The 15,187-nt window shown below is 32.6% G+C and overlaps 1 protein-coding gene across 1 annotated transcript; it reads right to left on the bottom strand.

The window, feature by feature from the left end:
* Positions 1-3,387: 3,387 nt before the first annotated feature.
* Positions 3,388-6,370, bottom strand: LOC124917523 (protein trichome birefringence-like 19). Its single transcript, XM_047457933.1, has 4 exons — positions 5,964-6,370; positions 4,727-4,862; positions 4,244-4,585; positions 3,388-4,158 (listed from the first exon to the last, which is right to left on the bottom strand). Exons 1-4 carry the CDS (start codon positions 6,368-6,370, stop codon positions 3,388-3,390), a joined length of 1,656 nt encoding a protein of 551 aa, XP_047313889.1.
* Positions 6,371-15,187: the final 8,817 nt, after the last annotated feature.

The following is a 15,187-nucleotide window of genomic DNA, read 5'->3' as shown; positions in this document are numbered from 1 at the left end:
TGCATTTCTATATGTTTTAAAATTCATTTGTTCCTCTTCAAATTCTTTTGTGGGCTATAAAGTCTTCGAACGTTGAAACTTTGGTGTTAATATATACCGATATTCGTGTAACCACCCAGGTGGATTCAGCTAGAAAAGCATCAGAGATTTGACTTGAAGTTTTCGTATTTGTAGATCCTAAACAAATGGATGTATATATATAAACTGACTTATTCACTGGAGTAAAATTGTTTTATTTGATATAATTTGAAATATCATCGTAGTTTCAATTTTATATGTTTAAAGATATGTTACTGGAAACATTCAAATTGTCTTGGTTGTTATAATTTTTGTCTAGTTTGATAGGTAGTTAAGCAATGATAATATTTGTACATAGTCATTAAATTAATTTAATAAGATTTTGTCAACATCTGGAAGACTAATTTATGTTTGAGACTTAGTACCTTGAGTCATGGAATATTTTTAATAGATTTTTTTTATCAGCTAATAATTGTCTAAATATTTGAGTTATTTTGTTCTTTGAATTATTTTTTATTTTTGTATCGAATGATAAAACTATTTCAAACAAGGTTGCTTGATGAAATTGTACTAAAGAATTTATAAAATTGTTTATAAGAAAATATCAACTATTTTGATAAAAGACAATTATATGACATGTTCTTGATTGGGGTTTTCACATCGGTATCACAATTCTTAACATGTTCACAATTACCTTTTCTATGAAAGCAATATATATCTAAATATACAAAAATGAAAATGAGTAAGTAACGGTGAAATTTCAAAATCGGTTGAATGACAAGAATATGTAGAGTGGGCCACAAGTGTATTAATATCGACCTCATAAATGTCAAGCTTGGTGCTTTATCACTACCAAAATCATTGAGAATGTGGCCTCTAACAAGCATATTTGCTAATTCCTGATGTAAACAAAAAAAACTATGGCCATCCAATGTAGGTTTAAATAGTAGAGTTCCTAGAATAACTCCTTTTAAAATTGTATTATACCATTGGAGATGTCATATTAGTTTTGGTGTACAATGCAACAAATCGATATAGATTAATTGTTAAAATTTGTAGATCACACTGGTATAACAAATAATTAGGTGATTGTCATCTTTAATATAAATTAAAATAATGTGATCTAAATGTAAAAACACATACACTATTTGTCATTAATATTATAAAATGAAATATTTAAGTGATATTTTTAATTTTATAAAATACTAAATTAGAAATAATAAATCAAAATAAATAATATTAGTTGTCCATCAACTTAGAGAATAAGATAATTGATATATTCCATCTAATAAAATTTTAATTTAAGTTATAACTTTTGTTTAAATATTAAAATAAATATGAAATTTGTTATCTTGAGTTCGTAAATTAATTTGTCTATATAAAATTATTTTTTTAATATTTTGAACCATTTGAATTTTCTGTTTTATCTTATGGACATTTATTTGCATGTTTATTATTATTCTTATTCATAAATGTTTACTTTTATTTATATTTATATTTCTTGATTTTCTTATGCCACTCTTAGACCTAGGATAGGGTATAACTAGATTATTTAGCATGAATAAATTAATAAAGAACGAGTAAAAATAATTCTAAAAATGGTCGAGACATATTATTAGAAACCGTCCATCTTGAAAATGGTACGCAAGACATAATGCAGAAACACTCTCTCACATTTAACCAAGCATCAAACTCATTTAAAAAAAATATCTCATTTTATAGTTTTTTACACGAATATGATTTTTCCTAATTTTACAAGATAAATAAGCGACGACTCAATAATATAAAGATTATTTTAATCGATAAAGCTAAAAACGAGACTTTAGTCAAATCTATCATTTATGTTTCTCGTCTCGCTAGAGATTCGAGAGAAATGTTTTTTTTGGATTTGCTTATTGAATTTAATTTATTTTACGAGATAAATTTAGTCGAAAAATAATTTGAACAATGAATCCAAAGCCATACGCTATCTGTGTGTTACAGTTTATGGAGACTCTATTAAGAAATGCATAGATACTTAACTTAAAACTATGTATTGACCATTATTTAGAAGGCACTATTTTTACACAAAACGGTTTAAAGCCTAAAACTTTTGATTGTTCAATGTGCATGAACTCTAGCAGCTCTCTTACTTGTACATCTATTAGTTACATGTAACATCTATATAGCTGGAATGATGATAGGTCCCTTTTGCACGATGTTCCGTGAGTTTGTGAACTTTGAAAAAAACTCGAGACTAATCATTTATTTATCATGTGAGCTTCCTTATTTTAACAAAGGGGATCATAAGAGGCGGTAAGGCGAACAATTCAGTTGAGAACCTCCCTACATCGGAGGCCTTCAGATCTCACTCGTTGGTGGGACACATCTCTCTTACCCATAAGACATAAGACTCTCATTTTTGCACGATCTTAAGTGAGTTTATGAACTTAGGAAAAACCTGAGACTGACCATTTCTTCATCATAAGAGCTTCCTTATTTTAAGAAAGGGATCATAAGAGGCGGTGATGGGGCACCTCAATTGAGAGCACCTCCCTCTACATGGGCGGCTTTCAAATCTCCCTTGTTGGTGGAACAACACTTTTTTACCCATAAGACATAGACACAAACCTCCTAGACCACTTTCTACCAGACTCGTTAACTCATCTTGTTCGAACAACAAATTAAGCCACGTTGGAAGCCTTTTGTTTTACGTGACTACCATATATTTGTAAATACATTTATGCATGTAGTTAAATAGGCGCTAATGAGTACTTCAAATAATTTAAAAATAAAAAAATCTAAATTGTGTGTTTATTATACATATCATGTAGATGTTAGATGTTCGGATAATGGCCAAGTGGACTATGAAGTTCGAGTACAGTCGGCTATATTGTAGTGTTTAAAAGTTAAACAATATTTTACAGCTTCGGGATACATGAGCCCATGTAGACTTCTTGATAGATATGTGGTGGAGGTGGAGTCATGTCATTCGAACCTTTCATATAGGTGATAAGAACATTTTCCCTTCTACCGAAGAGTTATGGGCAATAATAGTGGCCGTCAACCCGAAAAGTCTTCTACAACTGAAATCTTTTACAGAGTGATATCTCTTAGAAAAATGAACGTATTAAATTAAATCATTATTGAAATAATTAGAGCAAAACACTTTTAATCCAAATCAAACTAAAATTCAATCCTAACTAATTCGAATTTAATTCATATTCCCAATGTAAATTCACCTTTTGTTCTCACTAGTGTACACTTTATATATCAATAAGTGTTTTCTAATTAACTATATAATATGTATATATGCTATATGAAAAAATAAATCTTCCAATAATTTTATGGAATCTAAAATAAAATGGATTGATCTATATATAAAAGTTGTTATTCTCTTCTGAAAAGTTGGATCAAAAAATCATTCCATGAATCAATAGGACCAGGCAAGCACCAATGCACGCAGTCATTGATTTGGGTGACATTTGGCGTTGGCCAGCTACCGTATTTGCTTGGATGACCGTCGGGTCTCATCAACATGGCCCGGGTGACATCTATCAGCCTGAATTTCAAGTGTCTCCCACCACCCTCCCTCTGCGCTCTGTTCAACTCGTCTAATTGGATCTGATAAAACTCCAAAATGTACCCGTCCAAGCGAGTTTCTTCAACCCTGTTTGGGCTCTGCCTCACACAATCTCCACCCTTGTTCCAACTACCGTTTTCGAAATGGGATGGCACAAAACTCCTCAAAAAGGTTGTTCCAGTAAAATTTGTCTGTTGGACGATGGCCCGAAAAGCTGTACGAAATGCATAACGGTAACTGAAGTTAGCGGTGAGGTGGGTGATATTGGATTGGGGGCAATAGAGGCAGCCGACAACACTGCTCTGATTGTAGAACATTGCCGGACGGGAGAACCATTGGCCTGCAGAGATGATAAGGTAGTCGAAGCCGGGTATCTGTTGGGTCAATTTGGGGTCAGGCTCGTCAAGGAAGAGGTTCAAGGGCAGGCTTTCGGAATTCTTGCTGTCTATGTCATCTTGGTTGGTCCTCACCAGGTAGGGGGACCATAACATGGCTATGGTCAACTTGTGTTTTCTAAACTCGAATCTCTTGAACTGTGACAAGTAAGTTATTTCTGAGACATCTACAGCCTCTTCCACCTGAAACAAATTATTTTTATTTCTTTTTACACAAACATTTCATTCATGAATCAAATCAATTTACTAGTTGTTACTAACCACTGACCCTAGATAAGAGGCAGATCAAAGACTGCATGTGGTTTCTAGCTATAGAATCCCCAACGAATGCAATCTTCTTCCCTTTCATCATCTTAAAAAATTCAACTGGATCAAATATTGGCAGCTCGCACCCTTCCGGTTTCCACCTCCATTTCAGAAACCCTGTGTCCGGCCTCCCATATTTCATACAATTTTGATGCTCTTGTATTCTTGAACACGTTGTGTTTGTATAGTAAGGCCCTTCCGGATTAGGCACCCATTCCCCCAAAGATATATCACACGACGTGTATTCTCTGTTCTTTGCAGCCGCTGCGGTTGGGATGATTCCTGTTTCCTCCTCCTCTACATCCTGATGATGATTATGATCATTATTATTAATGTCGCTGAATTGGATTAATGGGGCGGGAGAGGGGATTTGAGTTTTATTAATTATGGAGCTTGCATTGTCACCATGGTTGTGGGGATTGGAGTTCGGGGAATTAATAGATACTTGAGAATCGGAATTAAAAGCTGTTGTTTTCGAAGAGTAATTCATGTTGTTGTGGAAAGGGTAGTAGTAGTAGATGATGAAAACTGAAGAAAGGGCGATCAAAGGTACAATCTTTTGGAAGTTGGCTATCATCATTCTGCATGATAACAATTGGTTATTCATTATTACTGAAAATAATGCAGCTACCTAGCAAATGCATTAAAAACTTTCATTTCTATTAGAGTAGAGATATATACAATATGATCTACATCAAGTAATTAATTAAGAAACATTAATTTTTTTACAAAATAATTAAGTTTCCTAACGTTTAGGGAAATCATGCAAATTAATGGACGGGTACGTAACCCTAGGCAACGTGCGGACAACTATTAGATTTGACTTAGATACATACTGCATGTTCTTTTTACTTGTTAGAGATCTGAGAAGATAGGTTATAATTGAACATGGAAATGGATCAATGAACAATAAACATATATTACATACATGTGTTTATTCACTAAATAAAAATAAAATAAAATACATGGAAATGGACATTTTATTTTTAACATTCTATGATGCTGGTTCTTTTTCGTTTAGTTGGTATTATGATTTATTTAGTTCGAGATAATGTTAATTTGAATGGAATTTTTTATCTACCCATTTATTGAGATTGTGTTAATAATTATTTTTTAAGTCTTTGTTAGTCCTTTTTTTAATAGATAAAGAGACCAAATTATTAAATTTGAATTTATTTTTCATTCTTTAATAAAAAAATTAATGAAAAAAATATTTTTTAAGTTTTTTAGAGCTATAATTATTTGATTTGTACAAATTCTCATTATTTGGGCTATTTAGGTAACTAGTCCATTATCATTTGTAGAACCAATTTTGGCGTTGTTTATCGACTATCGAAAAAAATCATTTTAAATATTGTGTAGAATATTTGGTAGACATTTTTCGACACAATTTTATGGATTTGTTTATATTATTCTACTTTAACACTATTCCAATAAGAACTTCGTGTTTGAATAACCCTTAACAAATTGCTTTATTTGAGTGGAATCTATTGAAATTGTATTTTTATAAATGATGAGTTATAAGGAGAAAGAAATTGGGGAGGAAATGAGAGAGAATATATGTGATATCACCTTATTTGTTGAAAAAACGAAAAAAAGTGTGAGAGAAAGAGGGATAAATTTGTGACCAAAAAATGCTTGATTTGTGACCAAAAAATGCTTGATTTTCACCTGTTGTTTGCCTCTCACCTCCCATGGTGCTTCTCCGTGTCTCCTCTTGTTGTAGCCTTGAGACAACATCATCGAAATCTGGAAGAGTAGACGTCATGAGGATTTGAGCACGGATGGCGTCCCAACTCGGATCGAGGGAGGCAAGCAACTGGTATATCCCTTCTTGTTCATCTCGCTCTTGCAAGATATTCTCATCGTTGGTATGAGGTAAGTAAATCATGAGTTCTTCTCGTCTTCTGGTTAACTCACCAACAATTTCGGTAACCGACTTCGATCCCTTTTTGAGGGACTGGATTTCAGATTTCAGTTGATATATGTGAGCATAATTTTGAGTATTTCCATATCTTTTCTTGACGGAATCCCAAATTTCTTTTGCCGAATTTTTGCCCAAGAAAAATTCGGAAATTCTCGGCACCATGGAATTTAGAAGCCAACTCATGATTTGATAGTCATGGGCTTCCCATTCCTCGGCCCTTTTATGATCTTCCTCAGTGGATTTCTCTGATATGGTTGGTTGCGTTGATGTCCCAGAAATATGGCCAAATTTGAGCTTCCCTTTGAGAAAAATAGTTGTTGACCGCGCCCAAGTGATTTAGTTCTTTTCATTCAAAAGAACCGAGGTCATCCTCCCGGTTGAGTGCCCATCAAAAAAAATTGCTTCCGAAAGTGGTCATTGTCGTGTTTAACAAAAGCAGAGAATACTCTGAAATTTCAAACTAAACAGCACAACAGTGCTAAAAAGGAATATGAAAAAGTAAAGATAGTGCTGAAAGAGAGTCAGGACACAAGTACCTGCTCTGATACCATGTAGAGAAAAGTTGTAATATATTATATATTATTATGTTGATTACATGAGAGGGGGAGAGCCCTATTTATATACAATATACAAGAAACCTTTACACTTTCCTAGGAATCTTTACATTACTCAAACCACTACTCCACTTCCCATGTTTGACTTAGACATTAACCAAGGTGGAAATATTTATATTCCCCAAGTCCAATGATGACTCATTCATTATTTCTAACACTCCCCCTCAAGTTAGGAGTGAATAGATTGAAAACTCCTAACTTGTCAAGAATGTGGTCGAAGGAGGTTCTATCTAGAGACTTCGTGAAGATGTCGGCCAACTGGTTCTTACTCATTACGTAAGGTGTTTCAATTTGGCCAGATTGTACTTTCTCCCTGATAAAGTGACAGTCAACTTCAATATGTTTCGTTCGTTCATGAAAAACGGGATTAGATGCGATATGTCGTGCTGCTTGGTTGTCACAATACATTTTCATCGGTTCACTATGAGATATCCCCATATCTTGGAGTAGATGCTTAATCCAAATAAGTTCGCTAGCTGTAGTAGCCATAGCCCGGTATTCTGCTTCAGCGCTGGATCTTGCAACCACGTTTTGCTTCTTGCTGCGCCAAGTGACTAAATTCCCGCCAACAAATGTACAGAATCCAGTGGTTGATTTTCTATCAGAACTTCCTGCCCAGTCTGCATCCGAGTACCAATGATGTTTAAGCACTGATTTCTTTTAAGCCAGATTCCTTGCCCCGGAGTAGCCTTGAGATATCGAAGTATTCTTTCGACTGTTTTTAGATGACTTGTTCGTGGAGCATGCATAAACTGGCTCACTGCACTAACAGAAAAAGTAATATCTGGTCTAGTGACGGTTAAATATATAAGTTTGCCAACTAACCTTTGATACTTGCCAATATCCACTAACAACTCACCATCCTCAGAATTAAGTTTAGTACTGGTGTCCATTGGAGTATAAGTTGCCTTTAATCCCAACTTCCCTGTTTCATTTAATAAATCTAAAGTATATTTTCTTTGAGACAAGAATAACCCTTTTTGTGAATGGGCTATCTCTACTCCAAGAAAATATTTAAGAATACCTAAGTCTTTGATATCAAAAGTTTTTTGTAAATACTTTTTAACTTTATTTATTTCTTCGTCATTGTTCCCAGTAATTATAATATCATCAACATATATAAGAACAAAAAGAGAGAAATTTTTAATAAATAGGGAGGAATCTGCCGTACTTTTTGTGAATCCATTTTGAAGAAGAGCATTACTTAATTTAGCATACCAAGCACGGGGAGATTGTTTTAATCCATATATAGCTTTATTAAGTTTACAAACAAGTTTAGAACTCAAGTTGTCTTTGTAACCTGGGGGAAGATCCATATACACTTCCTCCTCTAAATCACCCTGGAGAAAAGCATTTTTTACATTCATTTGAAAAATATTCCAATTTTTATTAGTGGCAATCGATAAAAGAATTCTAACCGTGTTCATTTTGGCTACGGGGGCAAATGTTTCTTCATAATCTATACCATATGTTTGAGTATATCCCTTTGCTACAAGACGTGCCTTGTATCTATCTATTTTACCATTACTATCATATTTTATTTTATATACCCATTTACAGCCGACATGTCTTTTTCCTATAGGAGGAACAATAATATCCCAAGTATGATTTTTTTCAAGTGCTTCTAGTTCCTCACACATAGCTTGTTGCCATAGAGGATTAGAAATAGCTTCTTGAAAATTTTTAGGCTCAATGTTGTCTAAACAAGTTAAAAAATTAAAATGTGTTGGAGAAATTTTTTCATAAGATAAAAATTGTTGAATAGGGTAGGATACCTTATAAGAAATATAGTCATCAAGTTTTGCAGGTGGTCGGCTAGGACGCACGGATCTCCTTACACTCTCATATCCTGATAGGTTTTCACGAACTTCTTCTAAAATAGGTTGTCTTTCTTGTTCTGATGGATTTTCCGAACCATGTGACTCCTGATTTTCTCTTGAATAGGTTGAACTCTCTAATTCTCCCCCTGAGATGATATCGGATTCCATGTTATCTTTGGTCCTTGGTACCTCATCTCCCCCTGAGCATGAGCATGACCTTAATGCTTCATTTCCTGTAGTTACATCTGTAAAAGGGTTAAGAGTAGGGATAAAATCGTTAAAAGAATCATAATCGTTAATTTTTTCTTTGAAAAATGGCTCATGCTCTATAAATATAACATTTCTAGATATGTAAATTTTATTAGTTTCAAAATCATAACATTTGTACCCTTTTTGAGTCGTTGAATATCCAAGAAACAAAGCTTTAATGGAAGTTGTACTAAGTTTATCGGTGCGACTAGTGTGAACAAAGCATGTGCAACCGAAAACACGCAAATGTTCGTAAGAGATTTCTTTGTTATTTAAGACATTGAGTGGAGCTTTTCCATTCAATACAGAGGTAGGAATTCTATTTATAAGGTGAACCGCAGCGAGAAGGGCATCAGACCAAAATCTCTTAGGGACATTAAACTGGAAAAGTAAAGCTCGGGTTACCTCAAGAAGGTGTCTATTTTTTCGTTCAACAACTCCATTTTGGGCAGGTGTATGAGGACAAGTTTTTTGATGAACAATGCCCTTTGATTTAAAGAAGTTTGAAAATTTTGAGTTAATGTATTCAGTACCATTATCAGATCGAAAGTTCTTAATTGTGGCATTAAAATGATTTTCTGCAAATGAATTAAATTCCAAAAATTTTTCATACACTTCCACCTTTGAAGTTAAAAGATAAATCCAAGTTGTTCATGAGAAATCATCGATGAAGCTAACATAATATCTAAAATTATTATACGAATCGATAGGTGCAGGACCCCATACATCTGAATGTATCAATTCGAGAGGAGATTTGGTTTTATTTGTAGAGATGGAAAAAGGAAGTTTGGTTTGTTTTGAAAATTGACAAATATCACAATTTGAACAAAAATTATCTATTCGAAAAAGATGTTTCACAACTTTATTAGAAGGATGTCCTAGCTTTTGATGCAATAAATCTTGCTCAAAATTAGTGTATGAATTGAAAGCACATCTAGAAAGATCAATAATATAAATATCGTTGACAAGTTGTCCTTCACCAATCTTCATTCCTGTCAACTTGTCCTGAAACACAACACATTCATTAGAAAAAATAACAAGACATTTAAGATCTTTAGTTATTTTGCTAACAGATAATAAGTTAGGAGATAATTGTGGAACATAAAGAACATTATCAACATTTTTTGAAAATACTCTGATAGACCCAGTTCCTAAGATAGGCATATTTGAATCATTAGCTGTTTTAACACTTTGTTGTGAATTTTTAATGGAAAAATCCAAGAAATTATTTTTATTTCCAGTCATATGATCTGAGGCTCCTGAATCAACTACCCAATAATTAGGATTTTTGCAAAAATATGTAAAATATTTTGAAAAAATACCTGGGTCCACTTTGGATGTGGACCGAGCCTCTTGTGTTTGCATGAATTTGGTAAACTGATCAAAAAGATTATTGAAATCTGTTTGATTGTTTGACCCTGCTGATATGTTAAAGTTGTGTTGTCCAGTAGTTGGCCTAGTATTCCAGCCCATTTGATCATTGCTTTCTCCTCCATTGTTTTGAGCGAGAAATCCTTTCGGGTTTATCCCATTAAAATTTCTACCTTTTTCTTCGCCATTCTTCTTTGCCGCACGAAGATGAGGATAGAGTTTGAAGCAAAACTCCTTAGCATGACCCTGTTTCTTACAATGATTACAGAAGAGATTGCTGGTTCGTTGAAAATTTTGGGATTTGTGACCAAAAAATGCTTGATTTTCACCTGTTGTTTGCCCGTCACCTCCCATGGTGCTTCTCCGTGTCTCCTCTTGTTGTAGCCTTGAGACAACATCATCGAAATCTGAAAGAGTAGACGTCATGAGGATTTGAGCACGGATGGCGTCCCAACTCGGATCGAGGGAGGCAAGCAACTGGTATATCCCTTCTTGTTCATCTCGCTCTTGCAAGATATTCTCATCGTTGGTACGAGGTAAGTACATCATGAGTTCTTCTCGTCTTCTGGTTAACTCACCAACAATTTCGGTAACCGACTTCGATCCCTTTTTGAGGGACTGGATTTCAGATTTCAGTTGATATATGTGAGCATAATTTTGAGTATTTCCATATCTTTTCTTGACGGAATCCCAAATTTCTTTTGCCGAATTTTTGCCCAAGAAAAATTCGGAAATTCTCGGCTCCATGGAATTTAGAAGCCAACTCATGATTTGATAGTCATGGGCTTCCCATTCCTCGGCCCTTTTATGATCTTCCTCAGTGGATTTCTCTGATATGGTTGGTTGCGTTGATGTCCCAGAAATATGGCCAAATTTGAGCTTCCCTTTGAGAAAAATAGTTGTTGACCGCGCCCAAGTGATGTAGTTCTTTTCATTCAAAAGAACCGAGGTCATCCTCCCGGTTGAGTGCCCATCAAAAAAATTGCTTCCGAAAGTGGTCATTGTCGTGTTTAACAAAAGCAGAGAATACTCTGAAATTTCAAACTAAACAGCACAACAGTGCTAAAAAGGAATATGAAAAAGTAAAGATAGTGCTGAAAGAGAGTCAGGACACAAGTACCTGCTCTGATACCATGTAGAGAAAAGTTGTAATATATTATATATTATTATGTTGATTACATGAGAGGGGGAGAGCCCTATTTATATACAATATACAAGAAACCTTTACACTTTCCTAGGAATTTTGACATTACTCAAACCACTACTCCACTTCCCATGTTTGACTTAGACATTAACCAAGGTGGAAATATTTATATTTCCCAAGCCCAATGATGACTCATTCATTATTTCCAACAGGCAATCAAAGGTACAATCTTTTGGAAGCTGGCTATCATCATTCTGCATGATAACAATTGGTTATTCATTATTACTGAAATTAATGCAGCTATCTAGCAAATGCATTAAAAACATTTATTTCTATTAGAGTAGAGATATATACAATATGATCTACATCAAGTAATTAAGAAACATTAAATTTTTTACAAAATAATTAAGTTTCCTAACGTTTAGGGAAATCATGCAAATTAATGGACGGTTACGTAACCCCAGGCAACGTGCGGACAACTATTAGATTTGACTTAGATACACACTGCATGTTCTTTTTACTTGTTAGAGATCTGAGAAGATAGGTTATAATTGAACATGGAAATGGATCAATGAACAATAAACATATATTACATACATGTGTTTATTCCCTAAATAAAAATAAAATAAAATACATGGAAATGGACATTTTGTTTTTAACATTCTAGGGTGCTGGTTCTTTTTCGTTTAGTTGGTATTATGATTTATTTAGTTCGACATAATGTTAATTTGAATGGAATTTTTTATCTACCCATTTATTGAGATTGTGTTAATAATTATTTTTTAAGTCTTTGTTAGTCCTTTTTTTAATAGATAAAGAGACCAAATTATTAAATTTGAATTTATTTTTCATTCTTTAATAAAAAAATTAATGAAAAAAATATTTTTTAAGTTTTTTAGAGCTATAATGATTTGATTTGTACAAATTCTCATTATTTGGGCTATTTAGGTAACTAGTCCATTATCATTTGTAGAACCAATTTTGGCGTTGTTTATCGACTATCGAAAAAAATCATTTTAAATATTGTGTAGAATATTTGGTAGACATTTTTCGACATAATTTTATGGATTTGTTTATATTATTCTACTTTAACACTATTCCAATAAGAACTCAATTTAGTTCGTGTTTGAATAACCCTTAACAAATTGCTTTATTTGAGTGGAATCTATTGAAATTGTATTTTTATAAATGATGAGTTATAAGGAGAAAGAAATTGGGGAGGAAATGAGAGAGAATATATGTGATATCACCTTATTTGTTGAAAAAACGAAAAAAAGTGTGAGAGGAAAGAGGGATAAATTATTTTATTTTGTAACAGTCATTTCTTTTCTCATTTATTTTTTTCAAATTTTCTCTCCATATCATTTCTTTTAATAAATTGTTCCTATGACTTAATATTTAAATTATTATTTGTTTATTTTGATTTTGTAAATAATAATTTATATTATTTATTAATTTCTGATATATAACTCTTAATTGATTTATTAAAAAATTATTTCTTATAAAAAATATATAAATAATAATAAGAAGAAATATATTCTTTACCTTAAGAGCTCTACTAGTCAACACAATTAAATTCCACATTTATTTTAAAGTGGTGGTTATTGGAGATTGATATTGCAATAAAAAAAATCATATCCTTCAACTTAAGTAATTCATTATTTAAATTATAAACTAGTGGACCTTAACTTATTCTAAATTGACAGCTAATTATATTCATACTAAATTCACTAAATTCAATGACATTAACTTATTATAAAGTCAACTTCAATATCAACTTTTATATATGGTAACCCAAAGCAAGGAATAATCAACGTTACTGCTGATTTAATTAATGTTCTTTTTTTTTCAACATTTAACTCATTAAAATAATTTTAAGAAGTAATTGATAAATAACTAAATCAATTTTTTTTTTTACTTTTTTAAGTTAGAGTTTATTCTACAGCTGCAAAACTGGTTTTAGCTCGAGCTTGACTCAATTCAGACTCTATTAGTTCGGCTTGAATTCGACCTCGAATGAGTATGTAAATTTGAAAAAAAACTCGACTGTACTATTTACCTTCATGCTCAAACTAGAATCAAAAATCTTAAATTAAAATTAAGTTTTCAACTTAAAACTGGAGTTCGAGTTCGAACTCAAGCCAAAACTAATTAAAAAAAAAATGAAATATCTTACCATCATAAATATTCAACATTCAAAATGATGGTGAGTTGTAATGTCCACATCCACATGACCCTTGATTAGACTTTAGAGATTAGTCTTTAGATAGTTTAATTGAAATTTGAAAAAAAAAATAGATTTTCAAAATTACAAACCAACAAAATGATTGGAGATTCTTTTCAATTTTTGGTTATGAAATCAACAAAACATACATTTGAGAATACACTATGTATCATACTTAGCATACAATTAGTATTAACAGTGCTTGTATGCTAACAACCTGCAACAAAAAGGATACACTAGTTGAAACCTATCTAAAAGAAAGAGGGATGAAATTGCATATATCTATCTATAAAATTTGCCTTCTCACGAAGCACATGACACATTTTATCTTGTTTAAGGAATTTTGAGGGTTTTAATTTATCACCTGAAATAAATTCTTAAAGAAGAATATAAAACTTGTTCCAAGTAATTCCATAAGATACAGTTTAATGGACACTAAAAATGAGAAAGTTTAACAAAAATCAATCATTTGTCTGTATTGAAAAATTAACTAACAGAAAATTAATTGAAAAGCTAACTAATAGAAAATCTAACTGATAATAAAATAAATTTAAATTTAATAATTACTTTGGCATTTTTCAAGGGTTTTGTTTGGATTATAATGAAGTGACTCAATCAATTTTTGAGAGCCCCCAAAAAAGCAGGCCCTGGAAGCACTTATTAATACTTAATTATTCCCCTTCAAACAAAAAGATGAAACATAACCCATGATGATTTGATTTAAAGTAATAAATAATATTAATTATTGAGTGTTTTTTTCCTATTGATTTTGATTGAGTTTAATAGAAGCGAAAATGAAATATTTATGTAGGTAAAAGCTGACATGTAACCACAATGTGGCACAACATTTAAACTCAATAAATAATATTAACTATTTCAAAGTTTTGACAACCTTTTTTAACTCGATCTTGATTGAGTTTAGTAGAACTAAAAAGAAAGATTTGTGTAGATAAACTATGACACTTCAAGGCTGAATACAGAAAGCCGAAGCGGGATGGCAAAAAGAAGGATGATAAGAAGAATAAGGAGCAGAAGGCTCTCATTGATGCTGAAAGAAATGGAAAATGGGGTGAAAGCGATTCAGACGACTCATCATCTGACGGTAGTGATGATGAAGTCGTCACATGCTTAATGGAAGACCATGAATCTGAGGTATTTGACTTCTCCTTAGAATAATTCACAAGAGATGACTTAACTACTGCACTCAATGACATGGTCATTGAGTACAAGAAGTTGTCAGACTCTCTTATTGAGACGAGTTTGAAAAATAAAACTGATAACACATCTTCATCTCAAGTATCTGAACCAAAAGATTTTGAAAACAAAATGGCTGATCTTTCATATGAGAATGAGAAGCTCAAAGAAAAGATTTAAACTCTTTCGTCTAAAAACCAACGTTTAACTTATGTGGTCAGTTCCTGGACGAAATCTGAGGATGTAGTCAGACAACAGATCAGTTTGTTGAGGCTTGCCGGATGCAAATCCGATTTAAGATTTGACTATGGCAACCTAGATAAGGACAATAAAAAGTTGAACCTGGTGAAAGGCGAGCTTAAG

This window comes from Impatiens glandulifera, unplaced genomic scaffold, assembly GCF_907164915.1.
Source record: "Impatiens glandulifera unplaced genomic scaffold, dImpGla2.1, whole genome shotgun sequence".
In the NCBI taxonomy this organism is placed as follows: domain Eukaryota; kingdom Viridiplantae; phylum Streptophyta; class Magnoliopsida; order Ericales; family Balsaminaceae; genus Impatiens; species Impatiens glandulifera.
This window is presented reverse-complemented; position numbering and strand designations above follow the sequence as displayed.

Bases quoted from the DNA above. Each gene is read 5' to 3' on its own strand.
- LOC124917523 (XM_047457933.1), bottom strand. From the start codon at position 6,370: ATGGTGCCGAGAATTTCCGAATTTTTCTTGGGCAAAAATTCGGCAAAA. The intron at 4,863-5,963 runs GCAAACAACAGG...GTTATCATGCAG, and splicing joins AGCACCATGGGAGGTGAGAG to AATGATGATAGCCAACTTCC. The intron at 4,586-4,726 runs GTATCTATTAAT...AATCATCATCAG, and splicing joins CTTTTAATTCCGATTCTCAA to GATGTAGAGGAGGAGGAAAC.